The sequence below is a fragment of the Scatophagus argus genome, chromosome 15, assembly GCF_020382885.2.
Source record: "Scatophagus argus isolate fScaArg1 chromosome 15, fScaArg1.pri, whole genome shotgun sequence".
NCBI classification, from domain to species: domain Eukaryota; kingdom Metazoa; phylum Chordata; class Actinopteri; family Scatophagidae; genus Scatophagus; species Scatophagus argus.
In genome coordinates this window covers 4,365,042-4,386,942 of record NC_058507.1, presented here as the reverse complement: position 1 = coordinate 4,386,942, position 21,901 = coordinate 4,365,042, and the positions used below count along the sequence as shown (strand labels likewise).

The following is a 21,901-nucleotide window of genomic DNA, read 5'->3' as shown; positions in this document are numbered from 1 at the left end:
CTGCAATCAGGCTAATTAAGTGAAAGGACCTGCATGTGTATGAGAAGAGGATGTATGTGAGAGAGCCAGAATGAAATATGCCTTACACGGCCCCTCTTAAGATTTGGTTCCCTTTGCATTTGGTTATTATCACCACTGATGAGACTTAAGTGTGTCCACATCATGCTTTCATTTGGAAACACGTGGCATCATGAATACAGGAAAACTGCTTCAAGAATATAAACCTCTGAGAGTCTCATATCCTGTCACTTTGAGCTCAGACATTCTGTCATCTGTGGTTTTCATTTGTATCTGCTGGACTGAAGGTAAAACGGAATGACCATCACTTCAATTCTTCCCTCTCATGGTTAGTTTCCGCTCATTGCAGGACATAAATGAAAGTAGTAAAATGAGTCTGAGGCCAATCGTTTTGCTCTCGACACTGTATCTAATATCTAAAAGGAGTGACAGAGGGATGACCCGTGACCACAGAATCTCATTAACTAAGCATTATAATTATGTCTGTGATGCTGCTGTGTGGCTAATGTAGAACAAGCTGTATAAAGGCCTCAGCAGCTGATAAATTGTTTCAAGTGATGTTTTTTTTTTTTTTAATTGTTTTAAATATAATTAAGTCAATGCACTTTTGTTGCTCCCACTGCTGATGTTTGAGCAGGATGTCCTTTAGGTCTGGTGGTTTGCTGACTGCGTAATTGAAGTCTTCCTGAAGTCCTTAGGGATGTTTGTTATAAGTGACCAAGACAGCCCTTCAACCCACCCCTCTGTCAGTTCTCTAAAGCTTTTTTATACTTTTAACTACATCTACTGAAGTTATAAAAATGCACAGAAACACTTAAACAAGACCAAGCGTCTACAGCCATGTTAAAGGTGTGAATGAGCATTATCTTCTCTGTTATGAATGTATAAAAATACAACCCTGTAAATACAAAATGAGTGAAGATGAAAGAGAAAGGGGGAACACTGAGCACAGCATTTTAGCTAAACTACAACATTCGATAATATTCTTTTATCTTTATTTTCTCGAACATTAAGAAAACACATTTCGAGAGATATACACACACAGGAACTTTGATGGAGTCACTGCAGCTACACGGACAATTTAGTGCGTCGGACCCATTCAGGAAGCAGTGACCCGTTCGGTGTTTGCATCAGTAAAATGGACTTGTAGCTGGAACGAGAAGTCATGTTGAACTTGAAGGCGTTGCAGAGAAACAAAACAGTGAAATATGGACTCCCTATGCTTGTGAGTTACTTTTTATTTCACTCTGACAAATCTGTTAGCCGACACTTTTGCTCACCAGCTAGCTATTTCATGACACATTAGGCTAATGTCAAACGTCAAAGCCATTTATTTTATCAATTTGCTTGCTATATTAGAGTCAAATCCCGGACCTCACAGTAAAGATGTATTTTTCTGTTTTCGTTGTGTCGTTAATGTACTTCACATTAACCATAAAAAGCTTGTTGAAGTACAAAAGTACGAGCCAAAGGGTAAAATATGGATGCCCATGTCTCGACATAGACTGTTCACTGTGAACTGATCTGCACCAGGATTTATCTGTTGTGAGCTTATCTAAGAGCTTCACAGTAAGAGGAAGGAACTTCATTTAACACTCGACTGCCTGACTCGACTTTATCAGGTAATCTCAATAAAAGACGGCAGAATTACACAACACACCTGTATTCCATTTGTGAATATATGCAGAAAGGTGATTTCACCCCCCCAATACCAGACACATCAGACCAGGTTTAGGTAAAAAATGACTATAAGGGAGTCTGAGGAATTTGAACTGCTTTACCATTGAAACACAGACTTTAGATGTCTGTTGTCAGTGCTGGATGGTAAAACAACAACGTGTCCTCTTGTTGCTCAAAATTTATTGCAGAAGGTTTTGATCTTGCTCTGGTCTGATGGGTTCTGTTTTAACCAAAAAAAAAACAAAAAACCCAAAACAAAGCAAAACAGTGCAGCCTTAAATCTTAAAGTCAAAGTTACTGTTGTTTACTGTGCACTGTGACATCATGTCTGCAAACTCCCTCCACGCGTTGTTAAAGCAAGTGCTCTTCATTGCCCTCACATCAGTATGTGGGATTAATTTAACCAAACATAAGTCATATTTCAATGTTTTTTTTCAGTTGCTCATAATTGGAGGTTCCTTTGGCCTGCGAGAGTTTACAGAAATCCGGTACGATGCCCAGAAGCTGAAAAGAAAGGTTTGTAGTAAAGTGTCTCGTACATTGCACTTTGGGGAGAACTGTTGAAAAGAGCCACCTCACCAGCACCTTGTGGGTCAAACTCAAAGACACAACCGGTGTGCAAAGACTCCTCCTGGTGGTTGGACTTATAATTGCATGTGAGGATCAGAATTTCTTCCAACACATTAGTGTAGACATAGAACATACGTGGAGACGTTTCTACATCCGTGAGGGTGACATTTCTCTCCGGCGTGGCTTATTACTATTTTTATTTATTTAAAATTACTATTTTTAAAGTAATTTAATTAGATACTTGGTCTTTCCATCATTTCAGACGCCACAGGCATACATTACTGACAGCGTTTTCTATGCCATAAATACAACAGCCTGTAGTGAGAACAAGCTCCAATAACTCATTAAATGACAGATCCAGTTTATTAAAATGACAGAAGTCTGGCCCTTTATTAGAAGCCATTACAATCTGATGAGCTGGCTGCGAGGGGAAGTGGCTGTTTTGTGTTATTTTATTCTGACAAACTCCGATGCTCGTCATCTGGGTGGGAGCCAGATGGCAGGGGCAGCTTTTCTTGTTAATGTCCATGTGACGTGGCACTAGACTGCGGATGACGATGGTGGAGGGAAGGCATCGTGCCCCTGGCCCAGTGCCCGTGCAGCTGCCCCCCACGCCGCTCGTTCTCTTCCATCAGGGCCTGCGGCGGACTGAACCTCTTTCCTGTCAGACCCCGTGGAGCAGAGATTCAGCTCTCCTCAGCATGCTTGTGCACATGTAATTTAATGCATGGAATATCTAAATATTTGTCCAAATGCCACATGATTAAAATCACTCTTCCGGTTCTTTCTCGGAACAGATGATTCCATTATTTTGTTCTCACGCATATTTACCCATTTTAAATGATTCAACCGACTGTCTGAGGGTTAAGTCACTGTATGATCCACTTTGCATTTTCTCTTCAGTGGTTTAATTTAGCCTGGAGGCAGAGATGAACCTGAAGGCTGCCAGTTTGTTTTTGAGACTCAGGCTAGTGGCAGTTAAAGACAAGCTACTAACACCTCTGTAGTACGTATCACACTTATTATTTTGGTTATTAATTCCCTGCCCTGAAGGCTGCAAAATATTCCATATATTATTTATTTGCTGTAGTAATGTAGGTCTAATTAAAAATCAATCATGGAATTATGAAACTCATCAGTCAGCCAAGTAACTGTGACATTAGTGCTATGAAATATTAGAACTCATTAAAAGTAATGATTCAGAATGAGATTCATTTCAGTTCTATTCTCGGGCAAAATCAATTTGAATTGCAAAACCCAGATAGCTCCATCGGACTCGTCTCTCTCTCCCAAAACCTTCTGACACAAAATATTCTCATTGTTACTGAACCTGGTCATGTTGATGCCAAATCAAGCAGAATAATTTACCGAGCAAAAAGCAGTGAAAATGGGATCCTGCCGCTGGGTTTGGAGAGGCTGGACTGTGACACTGCTGAGGCAAAGTCTTCAGTGCTGATCTCCTCCACACAAGGTGATGGGCGTGAATGGAAAATCTCTTTCACCTCCTCTGCAGACGTCATCATTTATACTTCAAAGAAATAATGCAAGAAAAACAGGAGGCGGAGATGCTCTCTCTGAAGGGGCTTCTGTGCACTTCAGTCCAAAGTGACCATACGAACCTCATCGCTTCAGTCGGAATTTCTAATAATCACTGGCTTTGTCCTCTCAAACCAGTTTCCAGCACACTTCTTTGTCTTTCTTCTCTTCTTCCTCTCTGTGCTTTGTTTTAATTGTATCCATGTTGTTGTGAACGTGTGATATTGTGCCAGAAAACTCATTTCTTCTTCGCTCTCTCTCAGCTGCATCCTTCACTCGAGGCCCAAGTGAAGATCGAGAAGCAGTCAGTCATACTAGAGGAGGAGTATGAGGTAAAGGCAGACAGAGGAGGGGTGAGGCCCTGGGGGTGGGGTGAGGTGGGGTGAGGTGGGGTGGGGCTGCGAGGAAGTGGAGCTGGTGAACAATATGTGCTTCTATAGGGACACCACATTTAGAACTCAGATGCAGGTGGGTTACAGAAGTGAAAACACAGGGATTGTAGATGTTTCTTCACACAGTTAAATACAATTCTGAATATTTAAGAGAGACTGTGTAAGTGTTGCAGCCTCGAAACAAATAATATTTGCAAATAATTCAAGAGGGGTTGGATCAGTAGTAACTCTGTTCTCGACTTTGGGCATTTAGTGTTCACTGCTAATGCAGTGGCGTCTACCTCGCACGGTTTGTGATATTTAATACCTTCAATCCATTTCCATCAGCACAAACTTTAATCACTCTAAACTGAATATTGCCTGTAGGTAGTTGACATCTGCTTATTAGTGACCTCAGTCTAAGGAATACTGTTGCTAATATTTCCCAACAACCACACCTGAAGGTGGACTGAAGCCGTTCGACCGTCCAACATGCTGCTCTGAATAAACATGCTGGTAGCTTAGTTCTTGCCTGTTCTCACCTGCGTGGCCTTCCAGATGGCCAGAATCTTCTACATCTGGCCAGTTCAAAGTATATCAAGTAAATGTGGAAAAGATGCCCTAAATTGACTTTGAAATCATCATTTTGTGTTCATGAAACTTTTTATTACCCTCAAACAGAATCGAAAAATCCTGTACAGGATTTAAACAATTTTTAATCCAGTCTGAATTTAAGATATTGAATTATTGGCATCCCAGAAGTTTAAACTTTATGTGCTGTTGGGGTTTTTCCGCTCCCGTCTGCAGAAGATGAAGGAATTGAATTTGGATGACTGGAAGAACATCCGTGGGCCTCGTCCCTGGGAGGACTCCAGGGGCTACCAGGAGCAGCAGCGCGAAAGGCAGAAGAAAACAGGCTGAGGTCCAGGGATGCCAGGCAGAGCAGACGGCACACGACACACACTCACACACACACACACACACACACACACACACGCACACTGCTACAGGACGGACCGGACACGAGAGTCTGTAGGCAAAGGCGCCCCTGAGACCCACTTAAAGGGAACGGACTTGATTCGTCTTGGCTTGTGTTGGACTTTAAACTTTGGAAATTTGCATCATTTGTTGTGGTCTCTTCTGGTTGTGTAACATTCAGTGGTTAAGATTATGAAACAAGAACCCAAAACCTTGAAAAAAATTCAAGGTTGGTCTGAAATTCTAAAAGGTAAACATCCTGTCACCTGTTGGTAGCTTTTCCAGAAGCTGGTAATAACACTCCACCAGTAGGTGGCGCACTTCTGTCCTGCCACACCTGAGCTTCCACACAGAAAGGAAGCCAGGAAAGAAATACATATCAGTGCATGATTTCCATGTCCCAATAAATTATGTGCTACTGATCCAAAGTGTTACTTTTATTTTGGTTTTGACAAAAGCTCACAGATGTGGTGAGTCTTTGTTTACAGCAGTACTGCATTGATTTACCAGTTGAAAGTATAAAAGAATAAATAACACAACAGTCCAGCGTTTCCTCAGGCTTTATAGATCTCGACAGTAATCTGTTTCACTGACAGTTATTACTTTGCAATGCGGTGGATTTATTACGTTTATAATGGAGATTGTATTACCTTTTGCTTTTTTTGTCCTACAAACTGAGAGAACATGATTTTTTGCTGTAAGTCTTCAGGTTGTACGTAACGTTTGGCTGACTGACAGATGATGTATGTGCTGCTTTTCCTCATTCAGCTTGTGAAACTGGATGTAATGAATATTTTTCATGTGTGGGGGTCTGTATGGGAATGTCCTGGGATACATTTTCTTTAATCACTTTTTTTATGGTCGTGATTTCGCTCAGTGTTTCTCAGCATCTGGAGGGCACAAACAGCTTCTCTCATATGAGGATTGTTTTTTCATGCACAGGTTGCACAGATCTTAATCTTTGTTTTGCTTGTTGGCTGAGTGTCAGGCCGAGCTGCCGCGAAGCAGCAATCGCCTCTAATCCCCCAAACGCATCTGAGTCACAAAGCGGAACAATCGAGTAATTTGTCGTCGGATTGGCAGATCTGATCGCGCGCTTCTTCTCTGGCTGTGTGTTGATAAACATGTCATGTGTTTGCTTCTGTTTCTGAAGAGGCCTCGCTAAATTTCTGGATGCTCCACGGGCTGTTTATGATGAGATATGAACTGTTTGAGAATGAAAACCGCAATGAGGAAACTAGTGTTTCTAACTGTGAGAAAGAGCACGTATTGACGGTCGATGAGTCTGAGCTGCACTGAACAGAACAGTGAATTTGGTTTATAATGTAAGATTAGCTGCTGCTTACGTGAAGTATATTAAATATTTATCCCCAAATTTTAAACTTTTTTTCAACTAATTGCTTCAGTTTGCATCAAAAATTGTCTGAGCCTAACCTCAGTCAAAGTACACACATTAAGATTCAGCAACATTTCAAGTATTATTTCTAATAGGGACTATTTCTTTGGTAGAAAGTAGTTCCGGTGAAGACTGGTGGAAGGTTGTATATTTGTTGACGATCTGAATGAACCAATCAATATATGAGAGTTTTTACTATGGAAACCTCCTTATTCTGCACATAAAATACTGCGCAACATTAGGTGGTTGTGATTTCCACTGCGTTTGACGGTAAATAATTTAAAAGTATATGACTCTTAATTTTTCTTCAATCCTTCAATCTGCGCCAGAAACTGATTGTCACTCACTGATTGTGCAAAGCCGTGCCGCTTCATAGCTGCTCCGTCGAGCCTATTTCAGATGAACCATGTGAAGGAGACTTAAGAGCACCGAAGCAATAAACACATTACGGCACACCACAGTTCTATAGTGTGGCGCAGCGCAGGTGTAGGCGCCAGAGGCCGAACTGGGTCAGTCCAGGAGGCCTTGCTCTCGAAAGCGAGCTGTCAGGGTGCACCACGAGTGGGAGTCCTGTCCCTTCACGTGCTGCTAAATTTTTCATTCGAAAACGCAAGAAGTCGCCATCAAATATTCATTGGACATGGCCAAGAGAAGAGGAAATCAAATTCAATATTTACTATGCTGATCTACAAGCAGGAGAACTAATGAGGCCTGAGAAACAAGAATCGTGTATCTGGCTGAAATTCGGGGCTCTGAAGCACTAAGTAACGTTAATTCCTTCTAATCTTCCAGGGGCCCTTTCAGACTCAGGGGCCCCTCCCCGAGTTGTTCGCATTCTGCCGTCTAATCTGCGGCCCTGTGAGTTGGTTTTCCATGGATCAAACTGGCTGCTGCCAGATCATCGCGCTCTGATGTGGAAACCCTCAGCAGAAGAACCAGTCGGCTCTCGGTCTTCTTGGCCCTTGATGAATGAAAAAAAAATCCTCCCTCCCAAATACACTCACACACACACACTCCAGATGATGAGTAATTGCCACTGGTATTATCTCGCAAGAAGACATTTTTCCCCAAGATTAGAGACACGATCATTCAGTTGCATGAGCGAGACACAAAATATTTGATCTCATTCTGTGAATCGACCAGGGATCCCCCAGTGAATCCTCAAACCAGGTCGGCTTCACGGTATTTATTACTTCTTCAGTGGTGATGTGTTTCATTTTAAAGGAGCTTAATGTGGTCGGACATTAGACAGAAAGGGGTCAACCTTGTTACTTGTGGACAAAAAAATGATAATCAATGAGAAAAAGGCAGACAAGCGAAGCTGAAGATCCACTCCTGTTTTTCTCAGCGAATGTATTTCATCTAACGTGAAAGAAACAAAACCCCTTTTTGGGTCATATTTATGGTTGGCCTTTTATCATTAATAGCCTTTCAGTGTGGGGGTAGAGCGAGTTGATCACAGGGATGCCAGTTCAATTCCCAGCTCTTCCTGTCCACCTGTCAAAGTGTCCTTGGGCAAGATACTGAACCCCCGGATCCTAATCTCCAGCCCCAAGCTTGGATGAATGAAAAGGGTTGCATCAGACGGAAAGACGCTACACTAATTCGAATATGCAGCTCACAGAAATCAACGATTCTTAATTTCAGGTGATTATAAACTGACAACAAAATCATGATGATTATATTCCATTACTGCCTCTAAATCTTCTAAGTTACATAGTTAAGTTTTAAAATCTCTACATAATCAAAGAGTAATAACAAGCCAAAAAGACTTTTGTCGCACCTTTGACCACACCCACCAGTGATGTCACCGTGTACTGAGGGGTGAGAGGTGTACTTGGGGTCCTTTTTTAAAGGGCTGTGGTGAAGATACCGAGTGGTCAAACTATGCAGTGAAGATATTTTCAGAACTTGCTCTATATAGACAGAAGTATCGGGACATGCCTCCTTATTATTGAATTCAGGTGTGGTGTGGGGCTGTTTTTCAGGGGTGTAGACTCGGCCCCTGACTTCCAGTGACGGGAAATCTTAATGCTTCAGCACACCAAGACATTTTGGACAATGCTATGCTTCCAACTTTGTGGCAACAGTTTGTTGAAGGCCCTTTTCTATTCCAGCATGACTGTGCCCCAGTGCACAAAGCAAAGCTCCATAAAGACATGGTTGGATGAGTTTGGTGTGGAAGAACTTGACTGGCCCACACAGAGCCCTGACCTCAACCCCATCCAACACCTTTGGGATGAACTGGAACGGAGATTGTGAGCCAGGCCTTTTGGTCCAACATCAGTGTGTGACCTCACAAATGCTCTACTGCATGAATGGGCACAAATCCCCACAGAAACACTCCAACATGTTGTGGAAAGCCTTCACAGAAGAGTGGAAGCTGTTAGAGCTGCAAAGGGGGACCAACTCTACTCTCAACTCTGTCCTAATACTTTTGTCCATATAGTCTGTCTTTGGCATCTTTGTATTGATTTATCTGTGTAGCTCTCACTCACCTGTCAGCCAGAAAGTGGTGGAAACCTGCTGTTTTAGTGTTGTGGTTACCTTACTAGAACGCTGTACACTGTTTGTAGCAGTTCTGTTGGTCTGTGAACAGCATGAAGAAACCACAGTGTAGACATAAAATCACAATGCCTGAGAGCTAAACAGTTGGACGTATTGTTGCTGAGGCTTTGTCATCTCAGTACACACAACGTTTCCCAGCCGTGGGATATTTTCTGAGATTTTACAGACTCAATCAGAAACAATATATTTGAGGATAAAGAATAATGAAAACAATCCTTCTTTGCAGGTCCAGTGTTTGTGTATATTTTCTATGAATCCCTCGTCCCAGATAGAAAACGAAGCCAATGAACCTGCGGTCAGTGAACGCCTCAACCTTCACTACTGACTCACTTAAATGTCACTTACAGAGAGCACCAGAATCAAAGGACAAAAAAAACCATGGAGGAGGGCGGAGGGATGGAGGGAGGAAAGTGAGCGAGGGAAGTGGCTTATTTTATTTCCTCTCTCCCTCTCTCTCTCATTTCATTTCTATAAATAGACAGACGCTTGGCAGCTGAGGGGTAGTCCACGCAGAACAAATGCACCCCCTGGCTGTTTCACTTCATTCCCCACATAATGAGCCAGACGCAACGCGCACAGATCGCCGCCGTCACTTCCACTCTGCCCGGGACGGAGGCAGGGGCCACACGGTGCCATGGAGATGTGGCTCCTGGGCAGAGGGGCGAGGCCCTCACAAGAGCTGACCTCGCCGCCTTGATCTCTGTCTCATCCTGTCTTCCCCTTTGCCTTTGATCTTCCTCTCTTTCATTCAGCACCATAAACCCCGGGGGTGGGGGGGTCGGCCATTTCAGTAAGGGGGGGATGAGTGGATGAGTGCGGAGTCCAGTGTCCTACATGTCTTCTGTGTCTCTGATGTAACGGACTCGGTGCGGGTATCCCTCTCTCCCACCCATTTTCTCTGCAAATCTATTCCGGACCAGTGAGCCACTGAATGCTCGGGTCCAGTAGCCGCAGCTGCAGAAGGGGCTCTCCACAGACGAGTTATACTGTGAGTGCAAACGCTGGTCTCTGTGGATATTATCTGAGCTGAAAGTACACACAGTGTGGGAGCTTAGGTCTCCTCCTTCCTGTCTGCTTACGGACCACATGTGCGGACTGTCGGGGTTTAGTTTGAGGAGATTTATTAGTGCAGCGTAGTGAAGGTTATGTGGCGACTGACCAGCTCTTCTTCTCGGTGCTGTCAGTTTGTACCACGTACCCGCCTATGCATGCATGACTGGATGATGGGATGACTGTGATGTGTTTGGCTCGATACCAAAAGCATGTTGTCTCTGGTGCAGCTTGGCTCCCGACCTTTTTAACTTGTGGTCTCGTGGAATGAAGCGGTGACGAGATTACGGTCCAAGTCTCAACATTTAGTTACCCCGTGACAAAACACAGAGAAATGTGGAAAAAGGGTTTACTCTCAAGACTTTTTAAAATTCTTAAGGATCTTTAAGTTATTCAAAAATCCCTGTTTGATTGAACTGCTCACAAGTGATATTGAAGCTGTCAGAGGGGGTCTATAAAGGAACTGTTGTTGTCGAGCTTTTGAGTTTTTGGTTTTCACAAATTAAACTCCATTCACATGTGTCACATCAGAGGAAAGGCAGAGGTCTCTCCAATCTTGAGCAAAAAATAACCATGGCCAGATAGCACTAGAGGCACGTGAGAATTCCTTTCATAATTTGGGTGAACTGACCCTTTAAGAACACTGTGTTTTCTGTATCCCAACATTCCATGTGTACTTTAGACAGAAACCATAAGATGCTCTGTTGTTTTGCTTAGTGTCTGACCTTCACCACCACACCACCCTCTGAACACACACACACACACACACACACACACTCTCACCAGTGACAGGAAATGGCCCTGCAGCCTCGAGGTCTTAAGACCCTGATGCGAGGTGACTCTTTACCTTTCTCATTTCACAGCTTCACCATTCATTACTGACCGTCGTAAGTGGACGTCGCCCCGGGGGGGTGATGTCAGTGTTAACTCCCCTGATGACCCCCACCCCTTTCTCTCACCTCTGTGTCATTGGCTGCTGCCCACTGAAGTCATTGCAACTCGAGCCTACATGCACATGATCAGCACGTGCAGAGTGCCGAGCGCAGCACGGACGGACAAAATACGAACCGCAAAGTGCAAGTGCAGCACTATTCTCTTGTGCTTTTACTACGTCGCTCCCTGCTCCAGATTCTCTGCTGCGTGCACGCCAGACGTTTTTAGTGCAACTGATCCACGGCCCAATCCGCCACCAAGTGTCCCTGTGGCAGAAAAACAGGAAGGTGGTGGTGGTGGTGGGGGGTTACAAGAAGAGCTCTCTGAGAATCAATGCAGCCAGTCGGTTTCAGGGCTACCACCATCACCTTGTGAGTGCCGCTCCTCTCAGTGGGAAGCACAAGCAGGCCTGGTGTGTTGATTACAAGTATAATCCATTAATCATCGCTGAGCGCGTGGAGGACTTTGATGCGAGAGGCGAGAGCAGACATTGAATTCCAATCATGTGATGCATGCTGGCTGCAGGTGCTCCTAAAGCGCCTGCATACCAATCTGTCTTGTGTATTTTCTCCCTCCACCCTTTTCCCTGCAGATAAGAAAACTTCATTAAAACATCCAACCATATTCTCCATACTAATAACCGCGTTACATGGAGAGGAGCCGAGGTTGGGAGTGGGGGCTGTATGACCAGATTGGCCCATCTTTACCCCCCTCACTGTCCATTTGGGAAGTGATTGTTTTTGAATTTCATATTTGAATTTAACAAGCATGGAAATTTGAACAGGCTAATGAGATTCTGTACCACATCGTCCGGACTGCGCAATTAAAATCGGATCCAATTGATTTTGTCCCCCCACCCCCCGCTTTGCATGTAGGCTTCATCCCAACAGAAAAGGGAGTCTGCATACTACAATAAGACGACTGCTCCGAGTTCCCTTCTCCATGTCATTTCTGGGTGGATTAATGATAATTCATTATTGATTAATTGCTAATTGATTTAAAAGACTTTAAACACTTGTATTAATTTTACATACAGTGTGGTTTGTCTTGGGATTTCTCGATTCTTTTGTTGTTTTTTTTTCACACAGCACTTCAGGCCTGTGTGCTTCTGTAATTAGAGGTGGTGGCAGTGTCAACATCCTCCTGCTTCGTTCACCTCTCTGGGGCTTCGTCTGGCTCGTCAGCAGCAGTGGCGGGTGATTGTGCTGCATCAAGGACTGTGTGCCCAGTGAAGCTCATTATCTACTGTAATGCATCTGCCTGGGTATGGAGGATCACTGATCACCGCAAAGAAACACTGAGTATTTGGCGAGAAAGTTCCTGGACTCTGGTGGACAGACTGGGCAGGATTTGTTTAAAGGAACAGTTCGACATTTTGGGGAAACACACTGCTTTCTTGATGAGAGGTGGAGGTGAAGATAAATACGACTCTCATTTGCTTTAAATGTGAGGCTGCAGCCAGTAGACGGTTAGCTTAGCTTAGCACAGAGACTGGAATCAGAACAGCTAGCTGGGCTCCGTCAGATGGTACAAATTCTGTGTTAAATACATACTTTGAAATGACAAGTTGTGGTCTTCTGGTGCGTTATGTGCAGTACTGTAGAAAGTATTCAGATCTGTTACTTAAGCAGCTCGGCTTTCTTGCACATAAAGCTAATAAAGCTAAGCTGTGGAGCAAAACTTGAACGTGCAACAGAGACAGTAAGTAGAAGGATAAAGTGTGCCAGTTCCTCTTTAACTTTGTACTTCTGCTCCACCACCACCATAACTTTTACTTGTTACCTAAACACATTTACAACTTTTCATATCCTCCATGTCCTGTGAACATTGAGAAACTCCAGATTTGGTGATGTTTGAATGTTTGTGATAACCTGAAGGACTAAATGTTCCTTTTGTGGCTCGAGAAAATTCTTGATAAGTGTCCTGCACTGTATAATGTGTACTTTTTGTATTCTTGTGGTTTTGCACGAGGCTACGGTTTGACAGAAATACACCTGTGTGTGTGTGTGTGTGTGTGTGTGTGCCATACTCATTTTTTTTAACACAATGTTCATTAGGCTGCAGATATTTTTTGCTGCTGCCACCAAAAGTTTGGCATGAGAGGAGCTGTTAGCCAGGCTTGCATCTGACTTCACTCCATCTCCATCCTTACAAAGCCTGCCTTGTCTCTCTGAGTGTCTGCTATTTGTGGCATGTGGCCAGAACTGATGTCAGTGCCTCACCGATCATCTTCCTGCTGTCACTCATTTCTTTGTCTTGAATTAACAGCATCTGGCCAACCGGCTCTCCTCGCTTCTCAGAGATGAAATCGTGGCTGATACTCCAGTTTCGAGGCTTTTCCTCCTGGTTCCTCCCTCCCTCTCTGGTATTGTTGAACAGTTGTCATGGTGGGCTGTGAGCCTGGATGATATTCGTGGTTTTGTGGTGCAGGTTTCTTCTCCCAGCCGATGGTGACGTAGCTGCACGCCTAACCGAGCCGGTTCGTGTGACTTTTAAAAATGTGTGTGTGGGGTGGGGGGCTGTGGGGCGCAACCATTTCACACCTCTACAGGCGTAAGAAAAGGCCCGACATTAATAAGAATTATCTGAGGGTCACAATTCAAGCCTCACCTCCATTGGTCGTTGAAAGCTCCAGAAACTGATTCGCAGTCAGCGCAGAGGAGGCAAATCTTGGTCATTCCGATGGTGCGCAAAGTCCAGCTGACAGCCCCGGTAAGTTAAAAGCCGGTACGCACAGCTGAGCGCGTTTCCAGTCGAAGACGGTGTTTAACGTGAACTGCAGCGTGTCGTTTCTGTGGAGAAGACAGCCGGGAGAGGGGAGCTCCGAGCACACCCGGGCGACATCGAAGGATTCCTGCGCTATCGCCGCGGACGGAGGGGGAGGAGGAGAGCGCTGATTCACGGCTTGCTGGAGGAGGGAGAGCCGCGCGGACGGGCTCACAAGATCCATCTCTTATCTTAAAATACCGACCCCCCCCCCCCCTCCTCCTACCCCGTCCCTCTCCACTCCTCCCCCCTCCATCTCTCCTTCCCTCCCTCCCTCGCCATTGACAGCTTTGCGACCCGGTCAATCCGTCAGACAGGAGGATCTGGGGAGGAGGGCGCCAAGGCAGGAGCGGACGAAAGGCGATCACCTCTGGTCGGTTTGATCCAAACGCCAATACCGAGCAGGCTGGGGACCTGCCTCTCCGTACATGAGGACGACACTGTGGCTTCGCCGGGGGATTTTGTTCAGAGGAACACGCTTGACTCGAGAAATCCAAACAGCGAGATCACACTGAGACTGTTGGCAGGCTGACCTGAACGGCGCACAAACAGTAAGAAAGGGGGCGGACGGGATATTTCGCAGTGTCTACATCAACTCCCCGGAATACAAATCCAGGTAGGCTGTAATGAATAACGCATGATGCAAACTCAGTGATATCCAGTAATCAGTGTGTTAACGAGGGACGCAACCCTGCACGCCGCCAGTGATGAACACCAAGACACTGGCTTTCTAGTTTAAATGCGTGCCAGATCACGGAAACCAGATCCATCTCCAGATCCGCGTAGCTGCAAATGCGCTCGAAGACTGACGCGAGCTGTGTGCGATCCGTCACTCCGGAGCGCTCCGGTCCTCTCACCTCCCTATCTGCTCCCATTGCTCACCATCATTGTGCAGATTTGATCCATTGCAACGGGCTGAAATGGATTCGTGATACCGTCTAATGGGTGTGCCATTAAAATAATTGGCGTCTGTCAGCGCCGAGCAGCGGGTACCGGTTTTTACAGCCTGTCGACACCGTCCTGCTGCTGATTGGACGGAACACCTGGATTTAATATATGAGTCTTTGGCTCCTGCTTTTGTGTTTTGGGCTTGACACGGTTTGGAGTTGATTTTCTCGAGGTCAGTAACGAGCATCTCGGCTGTTAGTTTCGGAGAGGAGACTGTGCTGGCTCGTGTGTTCTCTGCGCATCTTTGCACGCACCCCGTGAAGTTCTCGTGCAGGCCTTTAGGTGCTCCGGCAGGGATTCCCCCTCAGGTAGCACTGACATCGCAACAGTGAGCGAAACGGCCCTGCGTTGATTAATCAGCAACAGCTGAGGCTCGCCGTGCGTCTGCTGAGTCCGTGTTTACGTGCAGCTCAAATAGCCTCCTCAAACCAGACCCTCTTCCCAAAATAGGGGAAGGGAAGGAGATCTGCGCGCGGAGCAGCCGCTCTCACCTCTCAGCCGTAACGCTGTCTGCATCGGGAGGGCGGACACGAAGATGCACAAAAATCCAACATGAATGCCGGCTCGTTTGCTCTTTAACATCAGTCGTAAGTCCTCCATCCAGATTTGCACTGATTAGAGCTGCAGCTGTCAGATGATGTCAGCTGATTGTTTTAGCGATTAATCGGCTAAACCATTAAATCCATTAAATGTCAGAAATGCGCAAAGTTTGTTTAGCTTAACAACAAAAAATATAGAAATACAAAGCAGAAAATATATTTACATTTTCAGGGTGGCACCAGAGATTTTTTTTTTGGCATGTCTGGTGAAAGAAATGCAGTTGCACGTTCATTTTCTGCAGATCGACTAATTAATTGACCAGCTAATCGTTTCAGCTTGTGTTATTGACCATTTATGAAATGTCCTTTAAGTCTGTGAAGCTCGGAAAACATGATTTTCTCCTAAACGCATTTTACTCGCTCAGTTATGAAGCTGATTCGGACTCATTTTAAATGAATTCCAGTTTGACAACATTAGACTGTAGTGATTCGCTGTCATGCCTTAAAACTCCTAAAACTGAAGGAATTTAATCATTTTGTTCTTGAATTTGTAGATTCGGTCTAAAAGTATTTGAGCAGGTAAACAAACAAAAAACTCCTAATAATGATTACTGATACGGTATGTTAATAAGTTCTAGTATCATTATTGACAAATGAAAATATATATATATTAGGAGTTCTACTGCCTTTTTAATATTTTAACATGGCTTAAACATTGCGTTTGTCTTTGACTTTATGACGATAATAATATGACATCCTCAGTAGTCACATTGATTGGTCAAAGATTCTGTGTCATTCGATTCAGTGATATCACTGTGCTCTACTTCCTTGTATTTCCTGAAGTAAAAAAATGGTTTAAAGACGTGTAAATGGAGTTTAAATGGCTTCACCCTCAACTATTTGCAGTTGAAGAGGTCATCGCTGCATTTAATTGGAGCGAGTCAAAGCTGAACTTCGCCCTTAATTTAGTCGTGTCAGCTGCAATGTGCTTCTTAAGTTCCTGTGCAGTTTTTGGGATCAGCTTTTGCCTTTTTCAGTTGATTTAGTGCATTTTGATGGCTCCTGAACGATCTTGATTACAAATTTTAAATTATAACTCCAGCGACAGGCCGCCCCTGCATTCACAATGCAAAACACAACCCCTAAAACAGTAATTAGTATGCAAATTGTTTTGTGTGGCTTCTAATTTAGGGGTCAAGGCTCTAATGTTGATACACATAGAGAAGTGGGATCGTTCAGTCTCCATCACCTGACAGCACCTGCTGGGGTTTGTGTTGAGCTAGAAAATCAATTATTCAGATATGAAATCCTTGCCAGGTCATCCACCTGAACAGTCTGTCTGAGTGCTTAGATGCCATTATTTTAATGAGCTTTACATTATTGCTTGAGACTATGTGCTTGTGTCTTTTAATTGGTTTCCCAATCAGTCAACCAACCAACTGATCAATCAATCAGTCAGGCATACACCCCTTACTGTTATGTTGCCAACATTTTTTGTATCATGAAGATTTTGGCAAAAGGAGTCTCATGATGTTCGTCACAGAGAGTCTGTGGTGAGACGTCTTCTGTGGCTCTGAAGTCACAAAACAAAAGAAAAGAAACCTGTGGATTTCACACTGATGAAATCAGAGGTATCTCAGATTGGGTTGGAGTCCAGTACACCACAGTATGGAGCTGCATTGTGGGGACTTTTAGGTTCCAACAATTTCAGCGCTCATGGGGAGTAAGACCCCATTTACAGCTGTCATTGATCTGTGGCCAGATGTTGGAAAATCACACGCTAACGCAAGGTGCACAAGGCATCGTGGTCCGACTGCGACTGATTGGCCTCATTGTGAAGACAAAAATGCACCCAGCAAGTTAAAAGGTCACCTGGCTGCACCTCCTCTCACAAAAACGACACAGCAGCTCGAGAGGCTCCGTTGAGGCTCCGTTGAGGCTCCGTTGCTGACGCTTGTCAACGGCTCCGGCAGCCCAGCCTAACTAATGTGCATTGCATGAAATAGGAAGATTGACGATAAAGAGAACACTCATTAAAACCAGGCGTAAACGCAGGGGGACCACATGTCATTATTCAGATATTGTATCTTGATACAAATCACGTGTCAACACAAGGCGTAAACTGCTCTTTAAGGTCTGGATGGATCACTTTGCAGCACTTTTGGTTAGGGACAGCAGACTGTTTCAGCATCACGACCATCTTTTTGTAACCTTAACCGAGTGCCTGAACGTGTCCTGAAAGGTCAAACAATACTTGGAAAAAAATCAGTCAATATTTTGCGACTCGTTAGATAGTCTAACAGCATTTCCTAGTTATGTTAATAAAAAAGTAAAATAAGATGGCATTGTGTTTCTGTGTGTTGCATCAAAGGGTTGTTATGAAAGTGAAAAAATTGCCTCTTTATACTTCTTTATACTTTATATTTTTGTACTTTAATGAGTGCTGATTTGTGCTTTTTTTATCTTTGTACTGATGCTACTGGATACAGAATTTCCCTCAGGATCAATATAGTATCTATCAGTCTATCTGAAGTCACAAGATTAGTTGAAGTAGTTATGGTGGTTGTATTAACAGTATTGCTCATTACAGGCAGTATAGTAAGGATTTTGGTAGTAACATTAGTGACGGTAGCAGTAGAGGAAGTAGTAATGGTGCCAGTAGCAAATTAGGGCCTCACTGAAGTGGAATCCGAGGATGAAGGCTTTATTTTTACAAGCACAAGAAATATATTTATTGGGTATTTTTAAAACGATTAAAACTATTATTTAGAGTCGTGCAAGTATCCAATGCATCTTCTGGAAGACCTGGAAATGAGAACAACTACAGTTTACAGTTGCAAGATAATCTTTCTGAGCATGATTTTATTCAGCTTGTGAAATCTGTGTGTCTAATGGGACGAGGCAGGAGGTAGTTAGGAGGCAATTGACTTCCTCTGTCCAGTGTTACTCTGTGGCCTAATGTCTCTGTGTCACTGGTAGTTCGCTGTTGGATTTGTGGGTATTTGGCTTGTTTGCCCTTTTGTTGTATGTCTGTTTAACCAGGGTGGGCTGACTCTGCAGCTGTCTGTGCTAAAGCTGGTGAAATGTTAGGATGGGAAATTTCAGCTCATTTAAAGCTGCTCTAACCAGTATTTTGTTATTAACAACAGAAGACGTGACTACCTTTGTGTGAAATGGGTTTGTTCTTATGAAACCACAGTCAGTCAGCACCCATCTTGCCTGTTTCAGGTCACCGTTTCGGTTTTCTAGTCTGCATCTTCGCTGCTGTGGTTCGCATGCCGTAGCCTAGAGGTTGAAGAAGCGGCTTGTGACTGGAGGGTTGCCGGTTAGATTCCCCCCGGATGGTTCGACCACCACCCCCCTCCATTAGCCGGCTGATGTGTCCTTGAGCAAGGCACTTAACCCACAATTTGCTTCCCGGGCGCCTGACAGTGGCAGCCCACTGCTCCTGTGTGTTTCAATCAGTGATGGGTTAAATGCAGAGAAGTAAAATCCCAGCTTGGAATTAATAAAGTGAATAAAATTAAATGTAAAAATGATAAAATAGCATTGTTTTAGGATATCTCAGGCAGGTGTTTAAAGCAACAAAGCTTTTGAAAGTGAAAGGAGTCAAACAAAGTTAGCTAGCAAGCTTGCAAACGTGATGTCACAATTCATAGCTGAAGAGGCAGATACATCCATCAGGAGCTGGTGGAGATCAAAGGTGGAGCCAGAGAAGAATAAATATTGGAATTACATTCACCAGGTGGACATAAACACGACTCCAAATCAATGCTAATGTGGCTCCGTGCTGGATTTATAAACAGGTTTGCCATATTAACTTAAGGTGACAGTATGTCAGTGTTGTGTTTACAGCTCATTTCCAGTTCCAGCAGTTGGCCAATACAATTTAGTACATGCAGGATTAATGGAGCTGCTTTTTAAGTTTTAAAGGTCTAAACATAGTGAGACTGACCCGGGATACAAATGATGACCTAATTTTTGTAGGTAAAAAATATTTACGTTGATTTTGACTGAACTGTTAGATTTAGGAATCTCTTCCTGTCGTATATCACCTAGCAAGTAAAATCATTTAATCATTTCGATCCAAAGGTTGTAACAAACCCAGACTCTCTGGATGCTGTGTCTATTTCTGCCTCGCTGCAGTTTCTGGCCATCCACCCCAGCTAGCCACCATGCAATAAAGAAGACAGGGTGAAGCTAGCAGGTCAGCAGAGCTGCTCTGATTCTAAAACAGGAAGAAGCACTTCCCTTAGCCTCCCAGTGCCTTCAAAAATGTGTCCCTGCTGCCAGGTTAAGGTCATTTGCTGTACATGTTGAGAGGGAGTTTATGGCTGTAATTTCACAACTGCACATTTTATCTTTATTCCTAAAAGTTGATCCTCGTTGGTGAGTTTCTTTGTCAAAAGTGCAACTACAAAATCCATAATTTTCATACTCAACTTTTCTCTCATTAAGTTACAAGTTCGTCACTCGGTCATTTCTCTGTTGGTTTTGTTTGTGCTCAGCGCTCTCGGTTCTCACAGGGCTTGCATCGCTGGCTCCTGTCCATGTAAATGGCTCAGCTGATTCAGTTAAATTTAAGTTCCTTGTCTCCAGCTTCTGCTGCCGTTTGCTGTCGTCTCCTTCTTTTATCCTACAGATCAGCGTGCTGCTCTGCAATCAACATCTTTTTTTAACATCTGAGGACTTTCATTTCAGGCGGACATGTTCTCTCTCCTAGGCTTTATCACCTCTAAAAAAAGCACTTCTGGAATGACAAATCTTTCTGAATATTATTGAGGTTATGATCCCTCAAAAGACATCGTGATAATATTGCCAGTGATGCAATTATGTGTACCTATGAACCATTAAATTGGAAATATTAGGAATAATTTATTCCAGAGCGGATTAATTGGTTTTGCTAATGCTTGAGTTTGCACACGAGACGTTGACAGAAACCTTTTGCAGACATTAGGCGTCTGTTGACACTGCTCAGACAATATTTGGCATTTAAATTGGTGTGCGCTGCTTCAAATACACCAACTCCTGTTTGAATGTCCACGCCTCTGTTGAAAATTTTGTCAGCCATCCAAACTGGCCAGTGGTCTGCCTGGATGATAGATGTAATTTCCAAAAATACCACCTGGGAGTTCAAGTAGTTGGAGTTATTTTAAGTCTTCAGATCCAGTGTACTGCATAAGAGTTAAATCAAATAAGAAATCTGCATTGCACAACATAACATACGCCATTTAATGGATGCTTTTAACCAAAGTGCCTTAAAGTGCCACAAATGCGTACTGTACACATTTTAGTGTGAGGTGAGCGGCCCCAGAGGTAATCAACCCTTTAACCAAGAATCAGAACACAAGAATGAACTTTCAGGTACAAAATGTAGCTTGAGCTACATTTAGCTCGACAAAAGCAAAGGGAAACAAGTGTGACAGTCATAAAATATTGTAATCCTCCAGTGGATTCAGGACAGAATGATTAACTTACACCGTCTGTATCTCTCTGAAGAGATTAATTTAATTCAGGCTAAACTGCCTGTGTGCCTCAGGGGCCCGAAGGTGTGGTGGAGGCTGCAGAGAAGCCCCACCCATCCTCACAAACCACTAAATAATCACAGGTACCACGGAGAAGAAAGCCTCTTTGATAAATCCCCTGCGTTATGTCTTGAAGCAGCTCACATCTTCTAAGTTTGGGGTGGCTCACTGTTCTTCGTGCACCCATTGCCTCTGGCCTCAGCTGTTAGCATCAAAAGAATTGTCAAGTCCTATCTCATAAGAGCTGAAGAGGTGCGTAAGATGCTTAGCCCGAGCTTTTATGAATTTGGACAATGCATGGATTGTTATTGTAATGCTGCTCTCTCTTGCGGAAGTGGTTAGTGTGCAGTTAGGGCTCAGTACATAATGAATTTGGACAGGACATCTGTACCCTTTGTTTCAGTTTGCCTCTTGATGGTCTCCTGCCTCCCCTCTGCTGGGTTTTTTTATTTATTTATTTATTTTTTTTGCCAATGCGACATTTTGGACAGTGCTTAGTTTGGCAACATGCACGCCTGCTGAGCGAGCTGTTTGTTTCAGAGCTGTGTATTACCCTGAGATTTCAGACAATCACGCTGAAATCCACATTACTGGGCGCACGTATTGACATCTAAACTGAAAATAAACTTTATGATTGGAAATGAGCCCACAGTCTATGATTTTATTAAGCAAATATTATCTACATTGTTCACGTAGCGGTTTCCAGACCTCTGAGCATGGAGAAGTATTTTTCAGCTTGTCTCTCACAGATAACTTTAAGGTCTCGTGACTATGTTGTTTGGAACTCATTGAAGTCTTACAGGAGGATTGTGGGATAATGTGAATTCTTGCACTCAGAAAATCTTTTCTTGCTTCAGACACAGAGTGTGTTTCTCCCTGTGAAATACAAACACGCCGTCTTACACACTTGTACTACGATTCAGTGCGGAAGTACCTTAAGTTTGGATAAGCCTTCCGTTATGTGATTAAATTAATTATTGAATTATGATGTGACTAAAAAAAATCAATGCATTGTAATTAAGC

General features: G+C 43.7%; 2 protein-coding genes across 6 annotated transcripts in view; both read left to right on the top strand.

The window, feature by feature from the left end:
* The first annotated feature begins 128 nt into the window (after positions 1-128).
* Positions 129-10,936, top strand: LOC124071962 (cytochrome c oxidase assembly protein COX16 homolog, mitochondrial). Of its 3 annotated transcripts, XR_006845423.1 has the most exons (5): positions 1,090-1,243; positions 2,137-2,214; positions 4,068-4,136; positions 4,983-5,171; positions 10,917-10,936. XR_006845423.1 is itself a non-coding variant. In XM_046413069.1 (4 exons), the coding sequence occupies exons 1-4, from the start codon at positions 344-346 to the stop codon at positions 5,094-5,096; spliced, it is 264 nt and encodes an 87-aa protein (XP_046269025.1). In that variant the 5' UTR covers positions 129-343; the 3' UTR covers positions 5,097-5,575. The 3 variants fall into 3 exon arrangements, 2 of the variants coding, with proteins under 2 accessions (XP_046269025.1, XP_046269024.1); XM_046413069.1 differs by lacking the exons at positions 1,090-1,243; positions 10,917-10,936 and adding an exon at positions 129-346 and having other exon boundaries at positions 4,983-5,575; XM_046413068.1 differs by lacking the exon at positions 10,917-10,936 and having other exon boundaries at positions 4,983-5,575.
* A 2,778-nt stretch (positions 10,937-13,714) lies between these two features.
* slc8a3 (solute carrier family 8 member 3) overlaps positions 13,715-21,901 on the top strand; it is a 102,641-nt gene continuing 94,454 nt past the window's right edge. For 2 of the 3 annotated variants that reach the window (XR_006845422.1, XM_046413027.1), the window contains exon 1: positions 14,554-15,401. The gene's annotated coding sequence lies outside the window, so the exon portion shown is untranslated. Of the gene's footprint in view, positions 14,483-14,553; positions 15,402-21,901 lie in introns of those variants that run through there. The other variant, XM_046413028.1, reaches the window with a different exon arrangement.